Source organism: Lepisma saccharinum, chromosome 15, assembly GCF_977018435.1.
Source record: "Lepisma saccharinum chromosome 15, izLepSacc3.1, whole genome shotgun sequence".
Lineage (NCBI taxonomy): Eukaryota > Metazoa > Arthropoda > Insecta > Zygentoma > Lepismatidae > Lepisma > Lepisma saccharinum.
Window position 1 is genome coordinate 1766223 of NC_139243.1, and position 22363 is coordinate 1788585.

At 38.4% G+C, this 22363-nt stretch overlaps 1 protein-coding gene across 4 annotated transcripts in view; it reads left to right on the plus strand.

Annotated features, from left to right (window-relative positions):
* The first annotated feature begins 12018 nt into the window (after positions 1 to 12018).
* nuf (rab11 family-interacting protein nuf) overlaps positions 12019 to 22363 on the plus strand; it is a 315659-nt gene continuing 305314 nt past the window's right edge. For 3 of the 4 annotated variants that reach the window (XM_083136507.1, XM_083136509.1, XM_083136510.1), the window contains exon 1: positions 12019 to 12526. In XM_083136507.1, coding sequence (XP_082992633.1) covers positions 12377 to 12526 — 150 coding nt within the window. In that variant the 5' untranslated portion in view covers positions 12019 to 12376. The remainder of the gene's footprint in view (positions 12527 to 22363) is intronic. The other variant, XM_083136508.1, reaches the window with a different exon arrangement.

Sequence of the window (22363 nt, forward strand, 5' to 3'; positions counted from 1 at the left end):
CTCAATAAGTCACTTAACACCCTCAGTACAAGGCCACTGCGGCATGGAATTTGAAATTGGCGATGACCAATCATTGCCTGGCCAAGGGGGATAATGATAATAAATAATGATAAACTTCCTTATGAACATAAACATTAGCCTCGTCACTGTGAAGGACTTTTAATTCAATGGAAGCGTCACACTGTAAATTGTTCGCGACAACCATTCATAATGCACAGCTCTTCATGGATGTATCCGATTAAAATAATGTGCAATGGCATGCGAACGTCTCTCCATAGACGTCACTTTGATCTCGATGCATTACCGAAGCGCTAAACAAATTTTAAGGCATTTTTCTAACACCTCGAAAAGGAGCAAATTGGTACAAGAATTCAGTCATAACTTTTTACTGGTTAAAGATACGTCGAAAAAACCTTCACCATTGCATTTCTCGTGAAATTCTAGCCCATTTTGATATGTCGCACGACCCCCTTCCCATTTAAAATTCTGAAGTTGAATTCAAGATGGCGGACATCAAGATGGCGGACATCAAGATGGCCGCTGACCGTGTGGGTGGCGTCAATGTGGTTCCCCCTTGGCCTGATAACGATTGGTCATCACCATTTCCATGTTGCGCGCCGCAGTGGCCTTGTACTGGGGGTGTTAAGTGACTTATTGAGCCACCCTGTACAACACCATTTGGGAAACAGTTTTTACCCATTGACAGGAGGCAAGTTCAGTTGGTTCTCGTTGTGACGCAAGAGAAAACAAAAGTTCCTCACGTTTCTTAGTCTATGCCTGAAGACGGTCGTATATGCTCTATGTTCAGTTTGGGCCGGAGTTCGCAAATATCTTGTTTTTAAAATACAAAAGGTGACATGTCTTAAACTTTATTTTCATCAAAAGCTTATTGAAACAAGCCTAGAAAATCGTTTTTAAATAAGTGAACGGCACTGGTGGCGATTGGGTTCCAATTTGGGGGGGGGGGGGCAAGGTGCCAAAACTAGGGGGAAAGGACAGTTTACTTTTCCTTGGTGCATAAGGTTTATAATAGCATAGCAGGCGCGGAGCGTCCATGTAAGCCGTGTAAGCCGGGCTTACACTTTATATTAGTTCTAGTAAAATGTATGTAATTATATGGCAAAATTCGTAAAAACTTCAAAGTTCCACTCGGCCCGATACCAGTCTTCGAGATCCTGTTTGTTAGATTGCAACACTTCAGCACCAGGGGACACCTGGGAAATTCCCGCATTTTGCTTGCGGAAAGTTGTAAGCCGTCTGAATGATGCCTTACAAAATTCTGACCGCGAAGGAGCAGTGCCTACCGTATCCGGATAGAGAAGAGCAAGGAATATAGGGAGAAGAGCGGGCCAAACCCTAGGTTTGTAAACCTACGGCCACAGGCTTACAGCAGCGTTGCAAACCCCATGTTTAGAAAAAGTGTTGTTCATGGACGTCCGCAGTATTTCTTTCCACCAGGGAGGATTAAGCAAAGTATTTATTTTCAGGGGTTGGGGTAAACTTCTCAACATATACTAATTCAATTTGAAGTTAACATTTTTCTGCAACGCCCTTACAATAATTAACAATTTGATGTGACTGAAATGAAATTATATGTGTGAAAATGGTTGACATTCATTTTTCAGGAAGTGTCTCCTCCCCTTGCTCCTTCTGGATATCCATGGTGTCGTTTAAACTCCGAAATTATGCTACATACTACTAAATTGTTCTGTTATTTTCATATTATTAATATTAATTTATAACAAAAATATAAATATAAATTCGAATGGTTCAACCAACGGCATGGGTTCGACGTTATACGTGAAAAGTTTCAGAAAATTCAACCACAACGAAAAGTGCCCTCTTGTTTTATTTATATCCCCAACTTACAAACGACTTTATAAACTTGTGCGAAATTTAGCACCTTTATGCTTGAGTTGGCTTTACTGAATACGCGCCAGCGAGACACAGGTCCTGCAAAAGGAGGGGCTCCAGCGTTGTCGGGTATGAATGGTTGACTGCAAAGGAAATTTGAGCCGGCGGTGCTTCAAGGGTTTTTCCAGGAACAGGGAATTCTGAAGCAAAAATCTAACAGGAAGGGGAAAAAGGAGAAACCTAAAAATGAGCGGGATACGGGAAAACTAGATACACATTGATGTGCTAAATTCTTGTTTCTGTTTTTAGCTTGTAGGAGAGCATAAACATCAGAAATATTAAGATCTCTGTTTTCCGTTTATGTATGAACTCAGCTGGTAATCATTGAGCTAAAAAGTGCAAAAATAAATAAATAAATAAATAAATGTTAATGAAAGCTGAAGATTGAACCAATTTTACAAATCTCATGTCAAATGTGAACAAAATATTATTAATTACGTAGTCCCTGATTCAAACACTCTTCGAACAGCGTTCGAAAAGCCTGTTTATGATCTTTTAGGTGCTAGATTTGGTTTTACAGTATCCTAAGAAAGCACTTACATGTCCTTTGATAGAAATTTCTGGATATGTCCCTACAATTAGTGAGCATTTCTTTTATAATTAATATTGTATTTTTTTTATTTTTTTTACTAAATATAGGGAATTTTAAGGCAAGAGAGGGGATTTTTTTATATCCGAAAGGGATATTCCCCTCACAGTCCGAAAGATCACTGCTTTGAGCAGTGACCAATTTTGGATCTGGTTTCTTTTTGTTTCCCCGTTCTTGTTATCGAGGTATTGCTTTTACGAATTCTATCTATTGAAAGTGGACTGTCGGCCCTGTGCTGTTGTGTGATAGTGAAGTGCATTATGGAATAAAACGAGTGTGATTGTGCGGTGGGGTGGAGAACTTGGTGCAGAAGCCGTTATCCAGCAAGGATTTTGTTTTGCTGCCAAGAAGAAATTTGTGGATGTAGGTAGGCCCACCCCTTCCTTCTAGGCATAGTAACAGAAACGAAAAATAAAGTCCGCCGATTTTGTGATTCAGGGTACGAAGCTGATACTTGGTTATGCGGTTGTAAACAGTATTCTGCACTTTTCTCTTTCCTTCTGTTTTCGTTTCTTTATTATTATTATTATTATTATTACTATTATTATTATTATTATTATTCATTTTATCTAACTTTGCATATTTTTTTCTCGTTACGTTACTCATTGTGATAGGAATAAGACTGACTTAATTATCAGTTGAAATGTAGGAGATACACATCCTAGTAAAGAAAACACCAATCCCAGAGATTTATCCAGAATTTTTAATTTGGTGAAAAATTCCAGGGAAGTGTTCTGAAAAAATGGGGGTGGGGGGTCGATGTGTGTGGATAAATCACTAGCCATGTCAGCCCAAAAATAAGCACAACGGGAAATAACCTTCATCATGATAGGCTTACACTGTTTGAAAGGTCACGCTCCGCCACTGTAGCATAGTGCAGGGGCAAAAAGTGGGAGGACGCAACTATACCCCACGCCACCCTCTAATCGCCGCCACTGGTGAACTGTTATTTAGAAATGCCTCAAATTCTACTATTTATTCATTTTATTTATTTACTTTTATTTGGGACTACAGCTTTTCCCATATCTATCAAATTCTACTAAAATTTTCGCATTCTAATCAATGTTTAAAGGAAATGGATCTGAAGTTTCATTGAATACTTCGTGCACTTACAAACAGAGCACCGAATTTCATCAAAATACGTGGATGAAACAATCAAGGCTAATCCGAGAGATGGCAAGTTAACCAATGAAACAAATCATGCACTAATATTTAGTAAGATTACATTTTATTAGAAATGAATAAAGAATTTCTAATTCTAATTTAACAATGAATAACGTGGTTAAAAAAATATATTATTGGTTGATGATTCATAGTTTTGTAACATCACAGTTGTTTGGAACAATTCGGTAGATGTCTCTAGTCAACGTCTCATTCACGCGGATTACATATAAGTCTTACTAAATAGGAACTTTGAAAGTTGACAAGCAATATCAGTGTTCAGTTAGTTCGTATGAACTTTCCAGCCTGATCATTACCAGTGCGTAGTTAGAGATCGGTTAGTTAATCGAACTCTCCAGCCTAATTATTGCCTATATTTGTGGGAGCAGGAAAAGGTTTATTATCCATTTTGCCTTGACTCGTCTCACTCAACAGGTCGCTAGGTGCCGTGGCTTGCCGCGAGTTGATAGCTTCCTGGAGATGAGGCCTTGCTCGAGAAGGTTTATTATCCAACTTTGAGAGTTCACCACCTGCGCCGTCGGCGACATAATGAAAAATAGTTCCTTTGAATTTTGAAATTATCTGAAAGGTTTATATTTATTTTACAACTTTGTTTGGGTAATATATAATCCTTTACAATGCATTTAATAACCGTACATTTGTGATATGATTTGATTTGCAATTTATGTAAAGGAAATGTACTTTCTGAAATTATTTTCGATGTTTGTGTAAGTAGGCCGGACCGCGAGCATTAATATGTGCTAGAACCGCAAGAAGTTAGATAGTCGGTTTCTTGAGAGAGACGAATTAGAAGCAGGTTCAAATAAAATAAAATACTAATTTATATTATATTATAAAATGTCAACTTTACCTGGTGAACTTAATGAAGAAATAATTCGCATTTAGTTGCTGTTGTAGTAGTTTCAATTACTATCTGAGCCTATATCAGTGAAGTCGAGCAAGCTATGTACGTATTCAAAATGACGTGAAAATGTTCCAGTGAACGGTAAGTGACAAACTATAATAATTGAATAGTTTCCTTCCGGACCAGAAACTTTGTTGCAAAATATAAGGTGGCATGGGTAAAGTAAACTAAACTGTCTTAAGATTAAAGGAAGTAAGATAAAACAGAAGAAAACATGAGATTAAATATCCTCCATATTTTTTCCCCTTGTTCATTCTGGAAGTCTGAAGTGAAACTAGGGGCATTTTCTTTTACACAACAAAAAGATCGTGCATAAGAAAAGTAGGAAGAGTTTGTTGATGCGTGAACGTTTCCTTACATCCCCTTGCACTCCTGCAGATGACATGTTAGAAACAAAAGTGAAACGCTTTGATACTTATCCTTTCTTTATCGCGATACAAGGTTTTTTTGTGCGAGGAAGATTTGTGTTCGAGTTGTAGAAGTTTCTAATTTGTGTTTGACTCACTTTTAAAGTTAGAATGTGAATCAGGAACGATTCATTACTGATGTACGATTTAAATTACAACAGTACAAACTGCAAAATGTGATAGGTAATATATTAAAGTTATGCTTTTCACAAAACAGGAAACTTTGTTTTAGATTGTCTTCGGTTCAACTTTTATTCATAGATTACATACAACTCCAGCTGTCCAATATGTTTTCCTGGAATGTTTCGTTAGCTACAAGCCCCCTGAAGAATCCATCAATGTCTATAATGGGCCTTCAGGGGATTTTCTCACTCTTTCTTTAACATTTTGATTGAAAAGAAAATATTTATATATTTGAAATTTATCGTAAAAAAGATAGGTAGATTAGTTTTTTGTACGATAAATTTCAAATATTTTTTTCTCATCTGAGCATTGATTTAATGACATAGCCAGATGTTGGGCACACCTGTTACTTCCTTCTGACCACGACCAATGTTGTCAGTACACCGGTAATTTCGAAAAAGTATTTATTTGATGAATACACCATAATTAACACCATAAATCGTCTGTGATGAATAATATGCGTTACAAATTATAGTTATATATATATATATATACACACAGACCATCGATACACATCGAAAATTTTTGCAAGCGACTCCACAGGTGTCTTTTATCAATGTTTGTTTTTACTTCGTACAATAAGTTTTTGTACGAAGTAAAATGAATGTTCATGTTATTTTCTTGTTTAAGGTTTAAAAAATATCCACATAGACAAAGTTAATACCCAGAGTAAGTTTCATGTCTCTATTGCCGTGACTTCTTGGACGCCCTTAGATAGTTGATTGATTGATAATGAACCTGCACACAATTAATTACCCGTAATAGGTATTTCAACACTTAATCAAATTCTCGAACGACCAGATTCGAAGGTTACGATTTAATAACATGCTTGAATTACAGGATTTCTATCTACTGCGTTAGGCGTTCTGTTTTTAAAATGACTAGTGCACTCTTTGGTGGGTCAAACTGTTCTAAATTTTTAATGTTACGTATTTCTAAGCTAGAAATTCAATTTCATGTATCCACTGCGCAGTGGCGGATCCTGAATTTACAGTTGGGAGGGACGATTTTCAATCCAGTACCTCACCTCACCGAGAATCAATTCTAGCGTACACTTACAATGTTTTATACAAACAACATTTTACTGGAAACAGGAACCAAGCTGACTTCCATGATCTACAGATTAGCATATAGTTTTGCAAAAATAGGGGCCCAGGGCTGGAATAGATTGCTATTTTATGTCGTTATCAAATTTCATCCTATTGTCACGGTAAACTGAACGATCAGATATGGGAAGTAAAGTGAATAAGATAATGCAAAAACCTATTCTCTCAAGGAGTCTCTGGTTCGATCCTCTTTTCAGGCATATTACACAATGGTTCAGATCCAAATTTAAATTGTAGGTCCAGTTATCATGAGTGGGTTCGGATAGTAAGCGCAGTGGTATCTTCGTCACCTTGTAATCAAGGGGTCCCGGGTTCGATACCCGGTGGAGGCTCATAGTGGTTCGGATCCCACTTTAAACTGTAGGTCAAGTCCTGATTAGCCTTACTGTGCATAAAGTGGACTTAAAACACAACTCAATAAATCAAAACTAATCAGGGGCACATTTTGGCATGACTTTCTTTTTCTTTCTTCTTTCCATCTGGCGCTTTCTGCAGTGGTAACCTACCCTCTGTACCCCCGTGAGAAAGTGAAATATTTGCATGGTTTATGAAGATTTTGTTGTCTGTTAACGTTTTCAGTTATTTTTAGCTTGTGGGAGTATGTTATTGTGAAGTAAAGTACGTCTGTTACCTTAGCTTGTTACTTTGCTGTGAAGCAGAACAGCCCAAAAGTTTCACGCAAGTGAATATAGCACCCAAAACGACATTCCACAACAGGAGCTTAATTTTATGTAGTTAGGTTAGGATTGCTAGGTTTGGTGCTGATAGTTATTTTCGATGTGTTTTTCACTATTTTAATGTGCATACAAACAGTTTTACTACCAAAAAGGTGCGAAAGTACTCCGAAATTGCAGGTTTTAAGTTACGTGGGCCATATTTTGGGATCAAATATCTCCGTTATTTGTGCTTTCCTAACGCTGGAACTACTTTTACATTACATAAAATATTGAAATCTGTCGATTAAAAAAGAAATTAGATGTAATTCTCGAGGGGGTACAGTCGGTCAACACCCCTCTGCACTTCCATTCCTGGAGTAAGTAAAGAAAGCACTCCAGTGGCGTGCCCAGGATTTTCAAAAGGGTGTAAGGTGTGTTTCCATCTTTTCCTGAGTTGGGCATGCCACTGATGTATTCCATAAGCAATCATGTTAAATCCATCAACAAAGCACACTAAAATCCCTCTCGTTCAGCTCTTTGCCCGCAGAGAACGAAAGTATACCCCTTGTCCAAATTTAAATTGTAAGTCCAGTTTCGATTAGTGGGCTTGGATATTTATGCACTAAAAAAACGCAAAATATGCACTAAAAAAGTGTAAAATATGAACTTAAATATGCACTTAAAAAACTGTTTAATTTATAAATGCTGTATATTACAAACTATGAAAGATTACATGCCAGGCAATGAATATGCATTATTCTGAATGCTCATTCGCTACACAGATTTTTTTCAATTAATATGGTTCTGCTTTAAATGAAACATAAACGCTACAGATCAAGATCATGATTGCATTTGATAACAACATGTCTCTAATTTTCGAACTTGAAACTCCTTCTGTTTTCAGCTAGAATAGTCTTATATTGATAAACACACGTTCCACTTCGCAAGATACAAGTGGACTATATTTTAGGGCAACAAAGTCACATCAAGACACATCAAGTTCCAGATCATCCACACATTGTCCATTTGCGATAAGAAACTTATACGCGGCGTTGCCAGCTTAGTCGATTGTTGAGGTGAGAATGACGTACTTGCCACATTTCATACAATCTAGGAAAAAGGAAAGAAGATAAACAGAAAAGATAAAAAAAGATAGAAGAGAAGCGAGGAGAAGAATAATAAATACAGCACAAGGGCGCCGACTTTACAAAATTTCTGTGGGTGCATATCAATGGCGGTTAGATCTGTAATTATCAAGTATTGTATACTTTAAACAACTTACATGCACAATGATTGCAAGAGGCAATGATATTATCAACACGTTACTAAAATAAAATACCACATTCATACAAATTAAAATGAAAAAAAGCTTCATAAATGCAAATAATTTTAATTGTATTGCACAAAGAACTATGCAAGGATTTTGTTGTGAACAGAAACTACAAAATGACTAACTTTATGTACCAAATAATAATAATAATAATAATAATGACATGTTAACTTTAAATATAAAACACATTCCTTCTTACGTCATTTGCACTTATGAATTTGTTTGCAATTTTGGTAATGTCAATATTTTTAGTCATTTCTTTATGAACATGCAAAATTCCCAAATCATTCAATCTTTCTTGGGTCATTGTTGACCGCAAAAAACGTTTTCAATCGTCTAAGTGCTGAAAATGACCGCTCAGAGGTACAAGAAGTAACAGGTATAGTTAAAATCACCCGTACAAATTTCACAAATTCTGTGAGCATTTCACGCATGGGACCACTGTTTTCTCTACTTAAAATATTTGTAATGTCTGACAAGTTGGCCACTTTTTCATTGTTCGTTCTGCACACATCTAGAAACATGTCCCTGTGCAATGTTAGCTTGTCTTTATCAAAGTCTGTCCCATAGAACTGCAGAGTTCGATCAGCACCAATTTGACCGATAGCAAAAGCTTCAAGTTCCAAAACCTTTGTTTGAAATCTACAATTTAGCGAATCCACAGCAACATCAAATATTTCAAAAAATATTTGTCTACATTTCCTCCGGCGTTTGATACGTATGAAGATCACTACCTTCGTCGTAGCGTTTTGGCATCTTCCTTTTTCTAGGCAAAACTGGTTCATCAATGTTCAATTCCTCCGCTTTCCTCATGGTTTCACTCCACAACTCAAAAAATATATCCCTTTGTGATGCTAAACTTGCAGACAAAGTTTCCACCAAAGTTTTGATTTTTCGGTATGACAATGGTTTCTTCTGAAAAGAAGAATGAAGTTGTTCAATCCTGCCGAAAACTGAAATTAACATTTTCAGGAAAATAAGAAATCTGAATTGATGCAGGTTTGAAAAATATCCGCTGGCCTTCCCGCCGACTTCACTTTTTTCTTCTGACAGATCTTCCAAAAATTTCAAGAGAACGTCATAATTACTTTCCAACAATTGTAGTGATTTTACCCTCACACACCACCCTGTGGGACAGAATGGTCGCAAAGTCAGTCTGGGAATGTTTTTTACAACACCATCTTCGTTGTCTTCTTGTAGCGATTGAAACACTGCTAGCCTCTTTGGCGAATGTCTTACAAATGATATAATATTAATTCACGAAGAATCACCAGAAAGTCTCCCACATAACTGATACCTTGCATCGCATCTTGCACTACCAAATTCAAATTATGCGCCGAACAATGAACAAATATAGCTCTCGGTTCCAACTGAGTAATCCTACTTTGTAATCCTGTTAAACGTCCACTGACATTACTCGCGCCATCATAACATTGACCACGACAATATTTTATGTCGAGAGATAAACGTCTTATGACATCCTGGACGACTTCAAACAATGTCTTAGAACTTGTTGAAGCTACTTCATAGAAGCCCATCAACACTTTTTCAACTTGCAGATTTTCATCGACAAATCTGAAGCATATGGATATTTGTTCCTTCACTGATATGTCGGAAGTCTTATCTACAATGAGAAAAAATATTGTGCCGCCTTAATAGATTTCACAATATTTTGCTGTACATCGCTGGATAATAAAGAGACAATTTCATTCAATATATCGTGAGAAACCCACTTATATGTAGTTCGCTGCAGCCAAGATTTCAACTCGGGAGCATCTTCTGCTCTAAGCAGCAGCAACTGATGAATATTTGATGCTTCATCGGTGTGACCCCTAATTGCTGACTTAAAAATTGGAGGGACGTTATTATCTTTAAAATCGCCTTGCGTGCATTTCTCATATCTCCCAATTTATGTGTTGAGATAAGAGATGACACATTGGTTCCTTGTTTCGTAGTTGCCAGAGCAGTCAATATTGTGTTTCAGCTTTCCACACGCGTCCCGTGCCACGTCAGACGAATGATGAAGTGTACATTTTTCGTGAACCCTGAAACGTTCAATTGCCTTTTGCCACTGGGAAAATCCATTTCGAACAAATGCATTACACGAATCCCAGTCTGCAGAAGTAGCAGTTGCTGACGGAAGCACTATACTGGAATCAAAAGCGTTTTTACACACACTACAGAACACTTTGTCCAATTCTTTGTCGTAATAAATCCAAAGAAATGTCTTTTTCCATCCTTCATGGTATGACCTGCCTGACGATTTCTTGACACTTGTTGCTAATGTACTACAGGAACTGGCAGAAGACACATTCTCGGGTTCCTTATTTTTTTGACTGAACATGCTTTTCACTATGTTCAGTGTCAGTATTATTCACCTGTGATGACGACGACAAAGGTATGACGAATTTATCCATAGCGACCAGCAAACCTACTGTTCGAATTCGAAAGTATGTAAAGAAGCAATACTCAATATTGTGTTTCAGCTTTCCACACGCGTCCCGTGCCACGTTTGAAAATTGCGAAAATCTTTGCCCGGCGAAGAGCTTTTGCTCCACGCATCCGGTCAGTAGACCCTCTTCTTTGTACTAACTATTAACACGGTAACACCCCTTTTTTCTGAAAATGAGAACTTCCCAGTCTACAATCTAAGCTCCCGCGTCCTTCCAAGCCATTGTCTCTCGGAGAACAAACTTAACGATAACAATCCAGATTACATGAAAACAACTTCACTGAAATCTTAAACCACGCCGCTCTTATCTGATTGAAACAAACAAAATAAGAAAAATCAACTATTGAGGTAGTCGGTCACAATCGGCTTCCTTGTGTTTCGGTTTATTCTTTATTAGTGCTCAATATCGGCAAGTAGTTATTTTAAAACATTTGTTGACGAATGGAGTGGGCCTATTATAGTGTGTCACTTGTAAGGAAACATCAAAGCAAGCCAAAAAGTTGGGATTCTATTCACAATACAATATGCTTACATTGTTTTTGTGGGGACTGCCTTTGACTTGGCCAGAGACAGGCAAGGAAGAGGGGAATGTGTTGCTTGGTTACCTTTGCACAAACACATTTGAAACAATGATGTTTTAGAGGTTAGAAATTTTAACTTCCATCTCAATGTTTTAATTGCTTATTATTTTTTGATAATGGCAAGTGAAAAATATTTATTCTATTTTGTTTTTATCAAACTAAAAACCTTGTGGGTGCGGTGCACCTACAAGATTATTTATGTGGGTGCTCGAGCCCCGGAGCACCCACGTAGTCGGCGCGCATGATACAGCATATGCTAGGTGTTGGTTGTGAGTACAAAACTATGCACAGCATCAACTTACTTTCATACAAATATGCACCTGCATATGAAATATGCATTTTTGGTTAAAAATCCTTAAATATGCATTTGCATATGCAATATGCATAATTATCCGAGCCCTAATCATGAGCATAAAGTGGATTAAAAATCACACTTTAAAATAATATTCTCGAGCCCTTTAAACTTGGTGATAAAATGTATTTAACAAATGTTAGGCATAATAATATATAGAAAATCCTGGCAGTTGTGGGGGGGGCGATCCTCCATATCGCCCTCCCCGCGCCTGCCACTGCTTTACTTGAAAGAGAAAACTAATTTTTCATAAAGATTTCCCGATTTGCGAGTGCAGCGAAAGTGTTTTGGTTTGCTCAAGCGCCGACAGATGGCATTGATGTAATGTTTCAGTGCTAGCAGACAGATCGCGCCGAAGGAAAGGCATTCCTATTTGTACCGCGTTCTTGACAGGTTGGTCCGTGCCAGCTGCGTGTTGTGTTTTCACGTTCGGTTGACAAATGTGTGCGTGTGCGGTAAGTTTACGACTTTAAAAAGTGCGTCAAGTATAGGTGTGCAAGTGTGATCAAGTGACAAGTTGATTTTATGAAAGAGTTACTTTTTTTTTTAACCTGGTGAAAACTTGTGTTAAGTGTTCTTGAAGGTGGCAAACCCAAACAACGTTCTGTAGTGGTAGGCAAATGTTTACACTCATGCTATACCAGACAAAACATATACATGTCAGAAGCATAGAAGTGCGGGATTAAGTTTCATGTTACACATGTTGTGGCATGTCATACAATGCCACACAGGAATGGCGGAATTTTGACGAGAGAATTCACGCAGCAATTGAAGGATGTGTTCGAGTTGTGCGATTCCGAAAAGACCGGTTACATATCACTTGACCACCTCGTTCAACTTGGAAAGAACCATCTCGGTGGTGGGGGCGAGGTAGGTAACATTTTCCTCCTTGTTTTAATCTGATATGCTTCTTACAAATCAGCTTTATGGCCTTCCTTTTCAGGTAATTTGGTGCAGTCCAGGGGTGTTGCCAGAATTTTTTGTATGGACTGAATAATAACCAAACAAAATTATCATAAACTAATAATAAACAAGGTAGCCCAGCCGGTAGGGGGTCTGATGCCACGGAGGGGACCTGGGTTCGAGTCCCGGGGTGCTTGATCTAAGGTAGGACTTTATCCCCACCTTGTCCCTGCATAAAGCGGCTGTGGGGTTCACCCAGCTTCTAACAAATGGGACCTGGGGAAACCCTGAAGGATAAAGCCCGTCGGAGCGTGGTACTGTTCACATCACCTCCAAAGAAAAGTCGAGATGTATGGAGCCTTACCGACATATGCGTCTTCATGGCATGACATAGTTATTCTGTTTTGTTAAACACTTTTAGGCATTTCCTTCCAGAAATATCTTTGGAGGTTTGGTCATGCTTTTGCGTTTGGTTTGGTCTGACCTCTCACAAAAAAATAAAAATATATTTTTTTTTAATTTTGAAAACGCATGGAAACATTTTTTTCCTTGAGTGGTTGAATAAAAAAATGAAGTTCAGAACTGCTTCCACTCAATTTTCTGAGTTACCTAATTTTTTCTTCTGGTTATTCTACCGGAATACAAATGAATTGATCATCGATTTTGTTTATCGACCATAATATCTCAAACGATGCCATTTTACAAGAGGTGGACCTTTTCGACCGCCCATGGTGTGCTCAGACTATTTTACGATGAGGTAGTGCCCCCTTCCCACAGTGGCAACGCTCCTGGAGAGCGTAGATTAGATAAATGACACACACTACATTCTTTACACATAGATATTATTGTTTACACGTCACTGAACAATCTTATAAACATCAGTTTTGATAGCTTGTGGATGAAGTTGTTACTTTGTGATAAATCACTAAGCAAATAGATTATTAGATAGCCTATTCATTAAATTCACTATCAATTAGCTTCTCCATCCCGGAAATTGTCATCGTTCATTTAAAATTTCAAAAAAGGAAGGAGAAATGCTTAGTATTTTAATAAAATCGATGACATGAATAAAGATCAGTCAATAAGGTTGCACAATTTTTCAAATTCCCAAAATGTGAGAGGTTGCACAATGTAAGCTTAATAACTAGAAATTTTTCCCAGCTTTGATAATTTTTTCTTGAACAAGGTGTGTAAAAATTAACAGAATAATTAACATAAGCGTAACTAGCGAGGGGTCTGGTGTTCCGGACCCCCTGTGTATTCAGAGGTGACAGGACCCGAGTGATACTCGTCGCCACATCGGAAGACAAATTCAAAGAATTAGAAATCTGGGAAGTGACTTCTTACTTAAACCTTGGTTTATCTTGAGAACGCCTGTTTCACCTCGAAGCAATTCTCCAGTTGCCAGTCTATTCTAGACCTGGGTGCCGAAATCTCTATAGCTACGGATCTGAATATACATATGTGAATTTCAACATTACATGGTAGTTCTAATCACTGTGTGAATTAAGCTTTTTTGCTTTGGGGGGAGGGGGGTGCTCACTCAGTGGCGTATTTCTGATTTCATTTCGGGAGCTGAGCTTTTTTGTGTATGCAAATTTGAATAGGTGTGTTTCACCTACGTCACAAACTGTTGCAGTGTGGCCGGATATATCTTGAAATCTTCGGTGAACAATAAACACAACGACGTTATAGTTACGTTACAGCGCAAAGAATAATAGTAACTGTATAATAAGTAACTCTGTGTCTAGGCGTCCGAAATTGGGACTCCAAATTTCATTCAAATATTTATTTTCATGTTAATATAGCAAAAGAAAACTGTTCAGCTTTCGGAAAATTCTCGTCTGTTTTCATCTTGGCCTATTTCAGGAATGGACCTAATGCTGCAGCATCAATAGCACCCACCTTAACCCGGCACTGGCCATAATCGAGGCCACTTCTTGTAAGCATACGGAATTCAAGCGGGCGGGCGGGAGATACTAACACAGGCATTCGTGATGTAAACAAACCTGCAGTTGGTGCAGATGTAACAACCAGGAGCCTATATTTTAGGCTAGCTAGGCTATCTGCGAAGCCTGAAGCCTAGAAAGTAAAATACTGAAGATACATCTCTTAGAAACTGTGTGAATTAAGCTGATTTGAAAAATAAGATAATGGCGATTCTGAAGTTGGCAACCTGGATTCTTAGGAGTTGGCAACATGAATTCTTATGAGTTGGCAACCTGGATTCTTATGAGTTGGCAACCTGCATTGTTAGGAGTGGCAACATGAATTATTATAAGTTGGCAACCTGAATTTTTATAAGTTTGCAACCTGATTACCGTTGGGATGGCAACCTGTCTTCCTTGAAGACGTCAATAATGAGTCTAAGCCGCGCGTCAGGTCAAGTTTGCAGAGGTTTTAAGCATTAATCCGCGCGAGTACGGCGCTCAGAATCATCCATGCCAGTCTTACCTGAACCGCTGAGCTCTTCGTATCGCAGACAATGAGAGAATCGGCAGGATTGCCAACCCATCAACGCATCAAAACCCGTACATGCATGTCAAGCGGAATGTATTTCTACTTCTTTAGTCACCTAAACCACACAATTTTTAATTTTTAAATCAATTTCTGTGCATAAACTGTGTAATAAATGAGTTATTGTTTAATCGCGAAATATCTTCGAAACATGAGGGTGCGTGTGCGGGGGAGAATTAGGTTATATCGAGCGATCAAAAAGATAGAAAGTAAGAGTAAACGACAGGCGTCCCTTGAATTTATGGTGAGTTATTGCTTTTGGCTTACAAAGATTAAATTTATTCACCGCTACCGACAGCCTAGTTGGCGATCTGCGTTTCCAAGTTCGTCTGCTCAGTGATTGCAACTGATCAGGTACAAATCTACTAATGTATATATTATTTTGTCTACATATTAAAAATTTATTAACTGTTTCCTTGCAAGTATGCAGTTATGTCGGAATAGAACCCGTCTCAACGGAACTATATTCTGCGCACACGTTTGGATCTACGTGTGCGAAAAGTTGCTGCAAAGTTGACCTGACGCGCGGCTTAGTCTTTTCCCTTCCTCCATAGCCTAGGACCAGGTGTCATAGTGAGATAGCCCGGTCTTAGACTCAGCATACGCCACTGGTAACAACCCACCTGAGTCAGTAAACTAAGTACCTTAGAACACTAGTTCTAACCTAGGTCATTACATCTTACGATAACATTTACACGTAATTTAGGAACACTTAGTTTATTTACATTCTAAGAAAACCTCAAACAAAGAGAGCTATAAACATGTAACATCGAAAACGTGACGAAATTCCTATTGCCAAGTTCAAAATTCATGTCCATCTAACCTACGTAGAAATCTCTTGTAAACACTTTAATACATGTAAAATATCAGCACTACCATGAAAACATAAGTGGAAAACAGGCTGCTGTTGGCTCGATAAGGTTGGTCAGTTTCAGAATGGTGTTTTTCTTTAAACCACAATGATTTTTCACTTGTGATTGTTGCATAGTTAAGAAATAGTAGTATACTTTATGCTTTCGATTCTATTTTGTCTGAGGGCGATAAAAACGGCAGAGATAAAAATAATTTTCTTTGTGGGGGGAAATCGCCTGCATATCCCTGTTAATTCGCACACTGATTCTAATCCATCTGCAGACAAGAAATTGAGAACATTATGATTTTATTATTGCGATGTAAAAAAGTCAACCATGAAAGCTAATTATTAATGATGCTTTTGTGCTACTATTTCGAAGATATTTCAGGAGAAATAAACACCACGCATTTCGTCATAGATGAGGTTTGTAAGCGAACTCCACCATTTTAAAGTTATCTAATGAGTAAATAAATTAAAGCCACTGAATTTCTAGTGATAACTCGAACGAAAATTATATTTCTCTGCGTAATCACAAATGTCTGTGGCACTGTTATTAAAACGCTTAAACTATAATTACGCTAATGGTAATTGTAAAATATCAAACACATTATGTGATTATTCTCGAAGCGTTATGCATACTGTGTAATTAAACTTTATACCAGGTGGTAGGTTATGCAATGTGTCCCGTGAGCATTTTATTGCTCAGTTGCAGCGAGCTCTTATATTATGTTCATGGCGAGCCGTGTTCATTTTTTAACGCAAGTCAAAAATAATTTTTATGTGTAGGGATTCGTCTTACAATTAAGGCTACCCGGTGGTTCGGCTATCTGAGCAGAAAGTGTAATAATCTTTATAATACATCAGAAAGACATCTTCGGAAAGTCCACCCCCTTGTACACTCAACAACACATAAGGATCACCCGGTAGCATACTGGTCTTCTGTAATCAAATGGTCCACGGTTCGAAACACACACTAAACTGTAGATCCAATACTGATCAGCATATATGTGCATAAGATGGATTCAAAACAAACTTCAGCAAGAACATACAATTAAAACTTTCCAATAAAACAAACGTTTATTCTATATGTGCAGGTTTCGTGTGATGTTTAGGCTCTACTGGCTGACCACAACACATGTTCATCCCTTTCATCCCTCGCTGTGCAACTGGGCTCATCCCCCACCCACCTCCTAAAATTAGAGCATCAATTTTTTGCAACGTTTTCTATCCTGATCAGAATAAAATTTAAATGTAGCAGCTCTTCAACCTCATGTTGCGAAAATGTTTTGTATAAGTCCACTTGGCACTCGGGGAGGCTAGTCGGGACCGGACCTACAGTTCAGTAGGGTCACTGTATAATATTCCTGCACCGGGAATGGAACCCGGGACCCCTTGACTGCAAGACTTCATCGTAACCATCACGCTAACCTCTTTTGTGTAAAGCTGCGCCGACTTGTCAAAATTATTGGGAGGACTCTGATCACTGAAATAAATTAATGGATGACTCAATCTCTCCCTTTTTTAAGTTTTGGCCTCAGTGTTCGGAATCTCATAAAAGCCCTTGAATTCCTCAAAAATATCATTTTTTTTATTCACAGTTCGAATGCAGAATATTAATTGTCCACGCATGGATATGTCACAAGTTTCGTCAACCATAATAGCAAAATATTCCCGACTTTTAATATCTGCTACCACGGAGCGCAAAATTGATCTCCCTAATATATCAATGATCTCGTTCTGAATATCATGTGAGAGCCATTTGTAGCCCGAACGTCCCATCCACTACCCTAGTTCATGCACATCGTCTTTTGAAACTCTTTTTAGTAAAAATTTTAACAATACTCATAATTACATATTTAGTATATAGTAATAAGTAATGTGTTTTGCTGTCTTTAATCATAGCGCCCCCCCCCATAGTTGATGGTTTAGCGGTCTCAGCCCCCCAAAGTTGATGGTCTAGAACATTTCAAATATGTATTTAAAGCTAAGTTCATGTGGCGCAATTCAAAGTAAACTTTGCAAGAGAAGCAAGATAATACATTAGATCCTCTTAAGCAAAATTATTTGGGGGGGCTCTGCCCCCACATCGTTAACATTGGGGGAGGGGCCTCGGGCCCCCCCAATACCCATGGAGTCGGCGCCTATGAGTGAAGGAATGATGCATGCATCCCTCACACCAGTGGCGACTCATCTTACTTCTCGTAACAGTTTTCACCGTGAACACTGCATATACATATATTTGTGTACGGCTGTACACACTCCGAATCCAAAAGCCAAAATGCCTGGCTTACGATCACGGGACGATAATAACAGCCACGTTTTCCTGACTATCGAACGTCTTTTCACAGGCATCTGCGGAATTTGTCCCGAGGGAGACTTCTAGCACAGTAAACATTCTCAGCGTATTTCTGTCCCTGTTCCGTGCTCTGTTTCGTAAGATGTTTGTTCCTGTTTACAGTTGAGTCTTCTTTTCACACATCAGGGGCGGCGCCAGAGGGGTGCGAAGGGGTGCTCCTTCAGCACACCTTTTTCATACCCAATTTTTAGCCGAAAATACTGTTAACTCTTCACAGAAAAGTTTGGAAAAACAAAAGAAAAAGCTTTTAGAAACCAAACCTTTGTTTAAACAGGTGATAAATAAATGGCATGATTATTCACCAGTACTAAATGCTCTTTAGTGTCGTGCATATTTCCCTTCTGCTTATCGTTACAAAAGAATTTGTCCAAAATTAGCAAATTTAGTAAATGCTACTATTTTTTCGCGTTTAGTTACCATAAAGTGTTTTGTTAATTCAACCGAAAATACTTATGTCGTTTACAGTGTCATGTTACACTATGACTTACGAAAACCATACCGTCATACTAAGCGCAGAATGTTAGGTGCTGAACAGAGACAACCGTTATTGTACACTACAGAAAATCCGTTTACAAGCAGGAAAGAAAACTGAAAAAGCTTTTTTGGTGAATTTGGCAAATTTTCATAGAAGCCTACTGAAAGTTCATTGGTATTTGATGTAGTGGCTAAAGCATATGTGTATTCGTTTCATTTTTACATTGATTTCGGCCTCCCCTATGGCGCAGTGGTAGCGTCGTTGCCTTGTAATCAGTGATGTGCGTCTACGCGTAAACAACGATAGTCTACATTCTACACGTAGACTATTTTATACACGTAGATTACGTAATCTATGTAAACAACATGGCGAAAGGTGATAACTTAGCAAAGGGCGCCCTGTGTGAGGAGAACTTTTCGTACTATTTCCAAATTCGAACAATTTCTCATCTAGGAAGAAACCTAATATAGGAAATATTCTAGTGTTTTATGGGGAAAAGACCACTCTTGCCTCACGACTGCCATCTGTTGTTGTTTTTTGCATACTATTTATCTTCTTCCATAGTTGGTAATAGAAGAGAAGAGAAATTTTGTTGTAAATAGGGTTATTTTCATTTCGTTAGGAAACAATATAGTTGAAAATGTCACTTTCCTTTCATGAAAGCCTTGAAAATTAATTTTAATGCACTTTAGATTGTCTACGTAGTCTATGTAAACTACAACCCAATGTAATCTACGCGTAGATTACGTGTAGACAACGCATGTAGACGTGAACTTATAGTCTACGGCACATCACTGCTTGTAATCAAAGGCTCCCCAGTTCGATACCCGGTGACGGCACATGGGGGTTCGGATCCCACTTTAAACTGTAGGTCCAGTCCCGATTAGCCTTACTGTGCACAAAGTGGACTTAAAACACCGAACCAAAACATTGTTTTCAACATCGCACCCCTTAAATTTCATTCCGCAACCCATCACAGCACCCCTAGATGATCGATTGTGGCGCCGCCGCTGTCACAGAGCCAAAGCCCTTCATCTTCAGTTGCGGGCAGCTCTGTTCTGGACCTAGGCTAAATTGAGAAGTGGAGCATTTGGCATCCGTGCGGCTCTCAACCTAAACTGCACCCTACCGAGGTTTTACATGAATGCATTTTCTTTGACATTTTTCTTAACATTTCTACTACGATGCAATTCTACCGTGTAAAGTGACAACATTTCATAACCTTTTGATGCCATGGTATATTTCACAGATTCAATCGGTCATAATTCCCTTAGCACCTCGCGTAGCATAACCAATTAGGAGCGAGCTCTAGTTCACAAATGCAGATATAATGACGGCCAACGGCCCCGTAGCTACAGTGGTTCCTGCGAAAGAACGGACTTGGAAATTCTATTTTTGTCTTTTCTGTCGAAAGCCATGGAGGATCACATGAACAGCTGAACCAATCGGCTTTGTCTAGTTGCCGTAGTAAGGGGGAATTCTCGTGGTATTCTGCGTTGCTTAATTTTTCGTTTTGGGTCATTTTCGAAACAGGTGGCGCCCTCATCAAAGCCAGCACGGCGAAACCTAATGGTTGCCGCCAAGTATGAGCGCTATTCACCGGATGTTTACATTTCTGTGCTTCCTTGACGCTGGCGGGAACTGCACTTCCGGTTTTGAAAAGAATAACATTGAATTCAATGGTGTAAAGGCAGTGTCTTTTCGCAAAAGGCGACAATGTTTGTGTGGCGTTTGGTTTCAACATGAGATAGGGTACAAACAATTGTTCTCAGGTATATCTACGCATAGTTTTCAGACAGACCCGATATTGAAAGATCAGTGGATTTAGACAGTAAAGCGAAAATATTGGACACGAACACGAGGAAATAGGCTCTGCAGTCGGCACTTCATCAAATTAAATGAAAATATTTTACATGTTTCGAAAATTATAATTGTCTAACGGACATGTGTTGATTTCATTTAAAAGTTGGAACTATTTATAATCATATTATAACGCATTTGCCTTTTGGGTGTTGATAAGCACTCTCTCCATGGGCGTCGGTAAGTCAGTCGACCCCTCCTCCCCCCTCTGGAAATTGACATCCTTCATTTCAAGTTGCAAAAAAGCAAGAAGTTCGTTATTTTTATTGTTAATAACAGAAATAAATTTAACTTGGTTAGTATTCGAACAGAGTAATCAATGTAAAATATGCCTTAGATCGAAAAAATGAGTGAAATATACAGGAGCCAGGATATTTTTTCAAGTCCATTCTTTGGCCGGGCGGAGTTTAGACATTTTGGCGCCCTAGGCAGGATTGTGGTTTGCCCCCTCCACCACAACCCCCCGCGCTATCTCCGGCATTCTGTGTGCATCCTTCGATATTTTCTTCTTATCTATGGATTGTGATATTTACTTCCTACACATTTTCAAATGAGGAAACAAAGAAAACTAATTATAAATAATATAGATTATATTTAAAGAATTGTAGTTTGCATTTCTGATTTTTTAAAAAAAATAGCATATTTTAGAATATTTCAGTTATATTTCTGAAGAATATCTTTTAAAACGTATGTACCATTAGTACTACTTTGGGAAACAGGAAATTCCAGCAATGTTCTGCCAAGCGCAAATTTCTCTTGTTATCTTATCTTTGTTATCTTAAAAGCTTTGAATGATGCCTTAGGCTTCAGCCCCCTTAGCCTACTCCTCGCTACGCGCTTGGCGGCCGATGTAAACAATGTATCACTTAACATTTTGAAAAGGCGTTAACTATTCAATCGAGAGGTAAAGCGTTTCTCTCGAAACGTTTTCTGGGCAAATCAATGACACTACTTAAATACACACTTTATAGCGAATGCGGTACACGTATGGAAGAATACACTCAATTGTAAACACTGGTTCATGGACAGAAATATCTCAATATATAGGTGACGTTGATGTTATAAAAAATGTGTACAGTTTCAGTTTGTTTGTTAACCATTTCCTCTTTTAAATGACATCTCTTCCTCTTGAAATGTATTCGTTATTAAATGAAAACCGCATAACTCGGCATGCCTTGCGTGCAGTAGGCTATATACGTATTATCTAATGTTCTCTGCACGTCGGAATGTAGCATGAATTCTTCCTTGTAAAGTATTGTCTGCTCCATAGGAGCGACTTGGGACCTTGAGCGGGCGGAATCGAACTTTGAGGCAGAATCAAAAAGTTTCCAATCATGCAGGACTATTTTGATAAATAAGTGACACATCTGAAAAATCATAAATATTTCTCGCTACTTTGCTCCTCAGGTTCCAGGAGGTTTAACAAAAGTACAGTTAACTTGAAAATTTTCATAAACCTGAAAATTGGGAGGGGGCGCAAGCAAGTGTTGCCATTTGCCCCCGCCAAATAACACCTACGGTCTGCTCTAGAAAATGCTATAAGATTTTTGGAAGCATTACAAAAAGTGTCAAAGGAAATGCTGCCGTCTAAAGCTTGCCTTACTTGATACCAGTGTGGTATTTGAAAATTTTCAAGAGGGCAAGTATTTGAAGGGGTCCAATTGTCAAGGTATTTGAAAGGGGGCATGAATGCGGGACGGGAGATATACCGTCAACTTGGTCTGCCTGCGCCGTTCAGTGAGC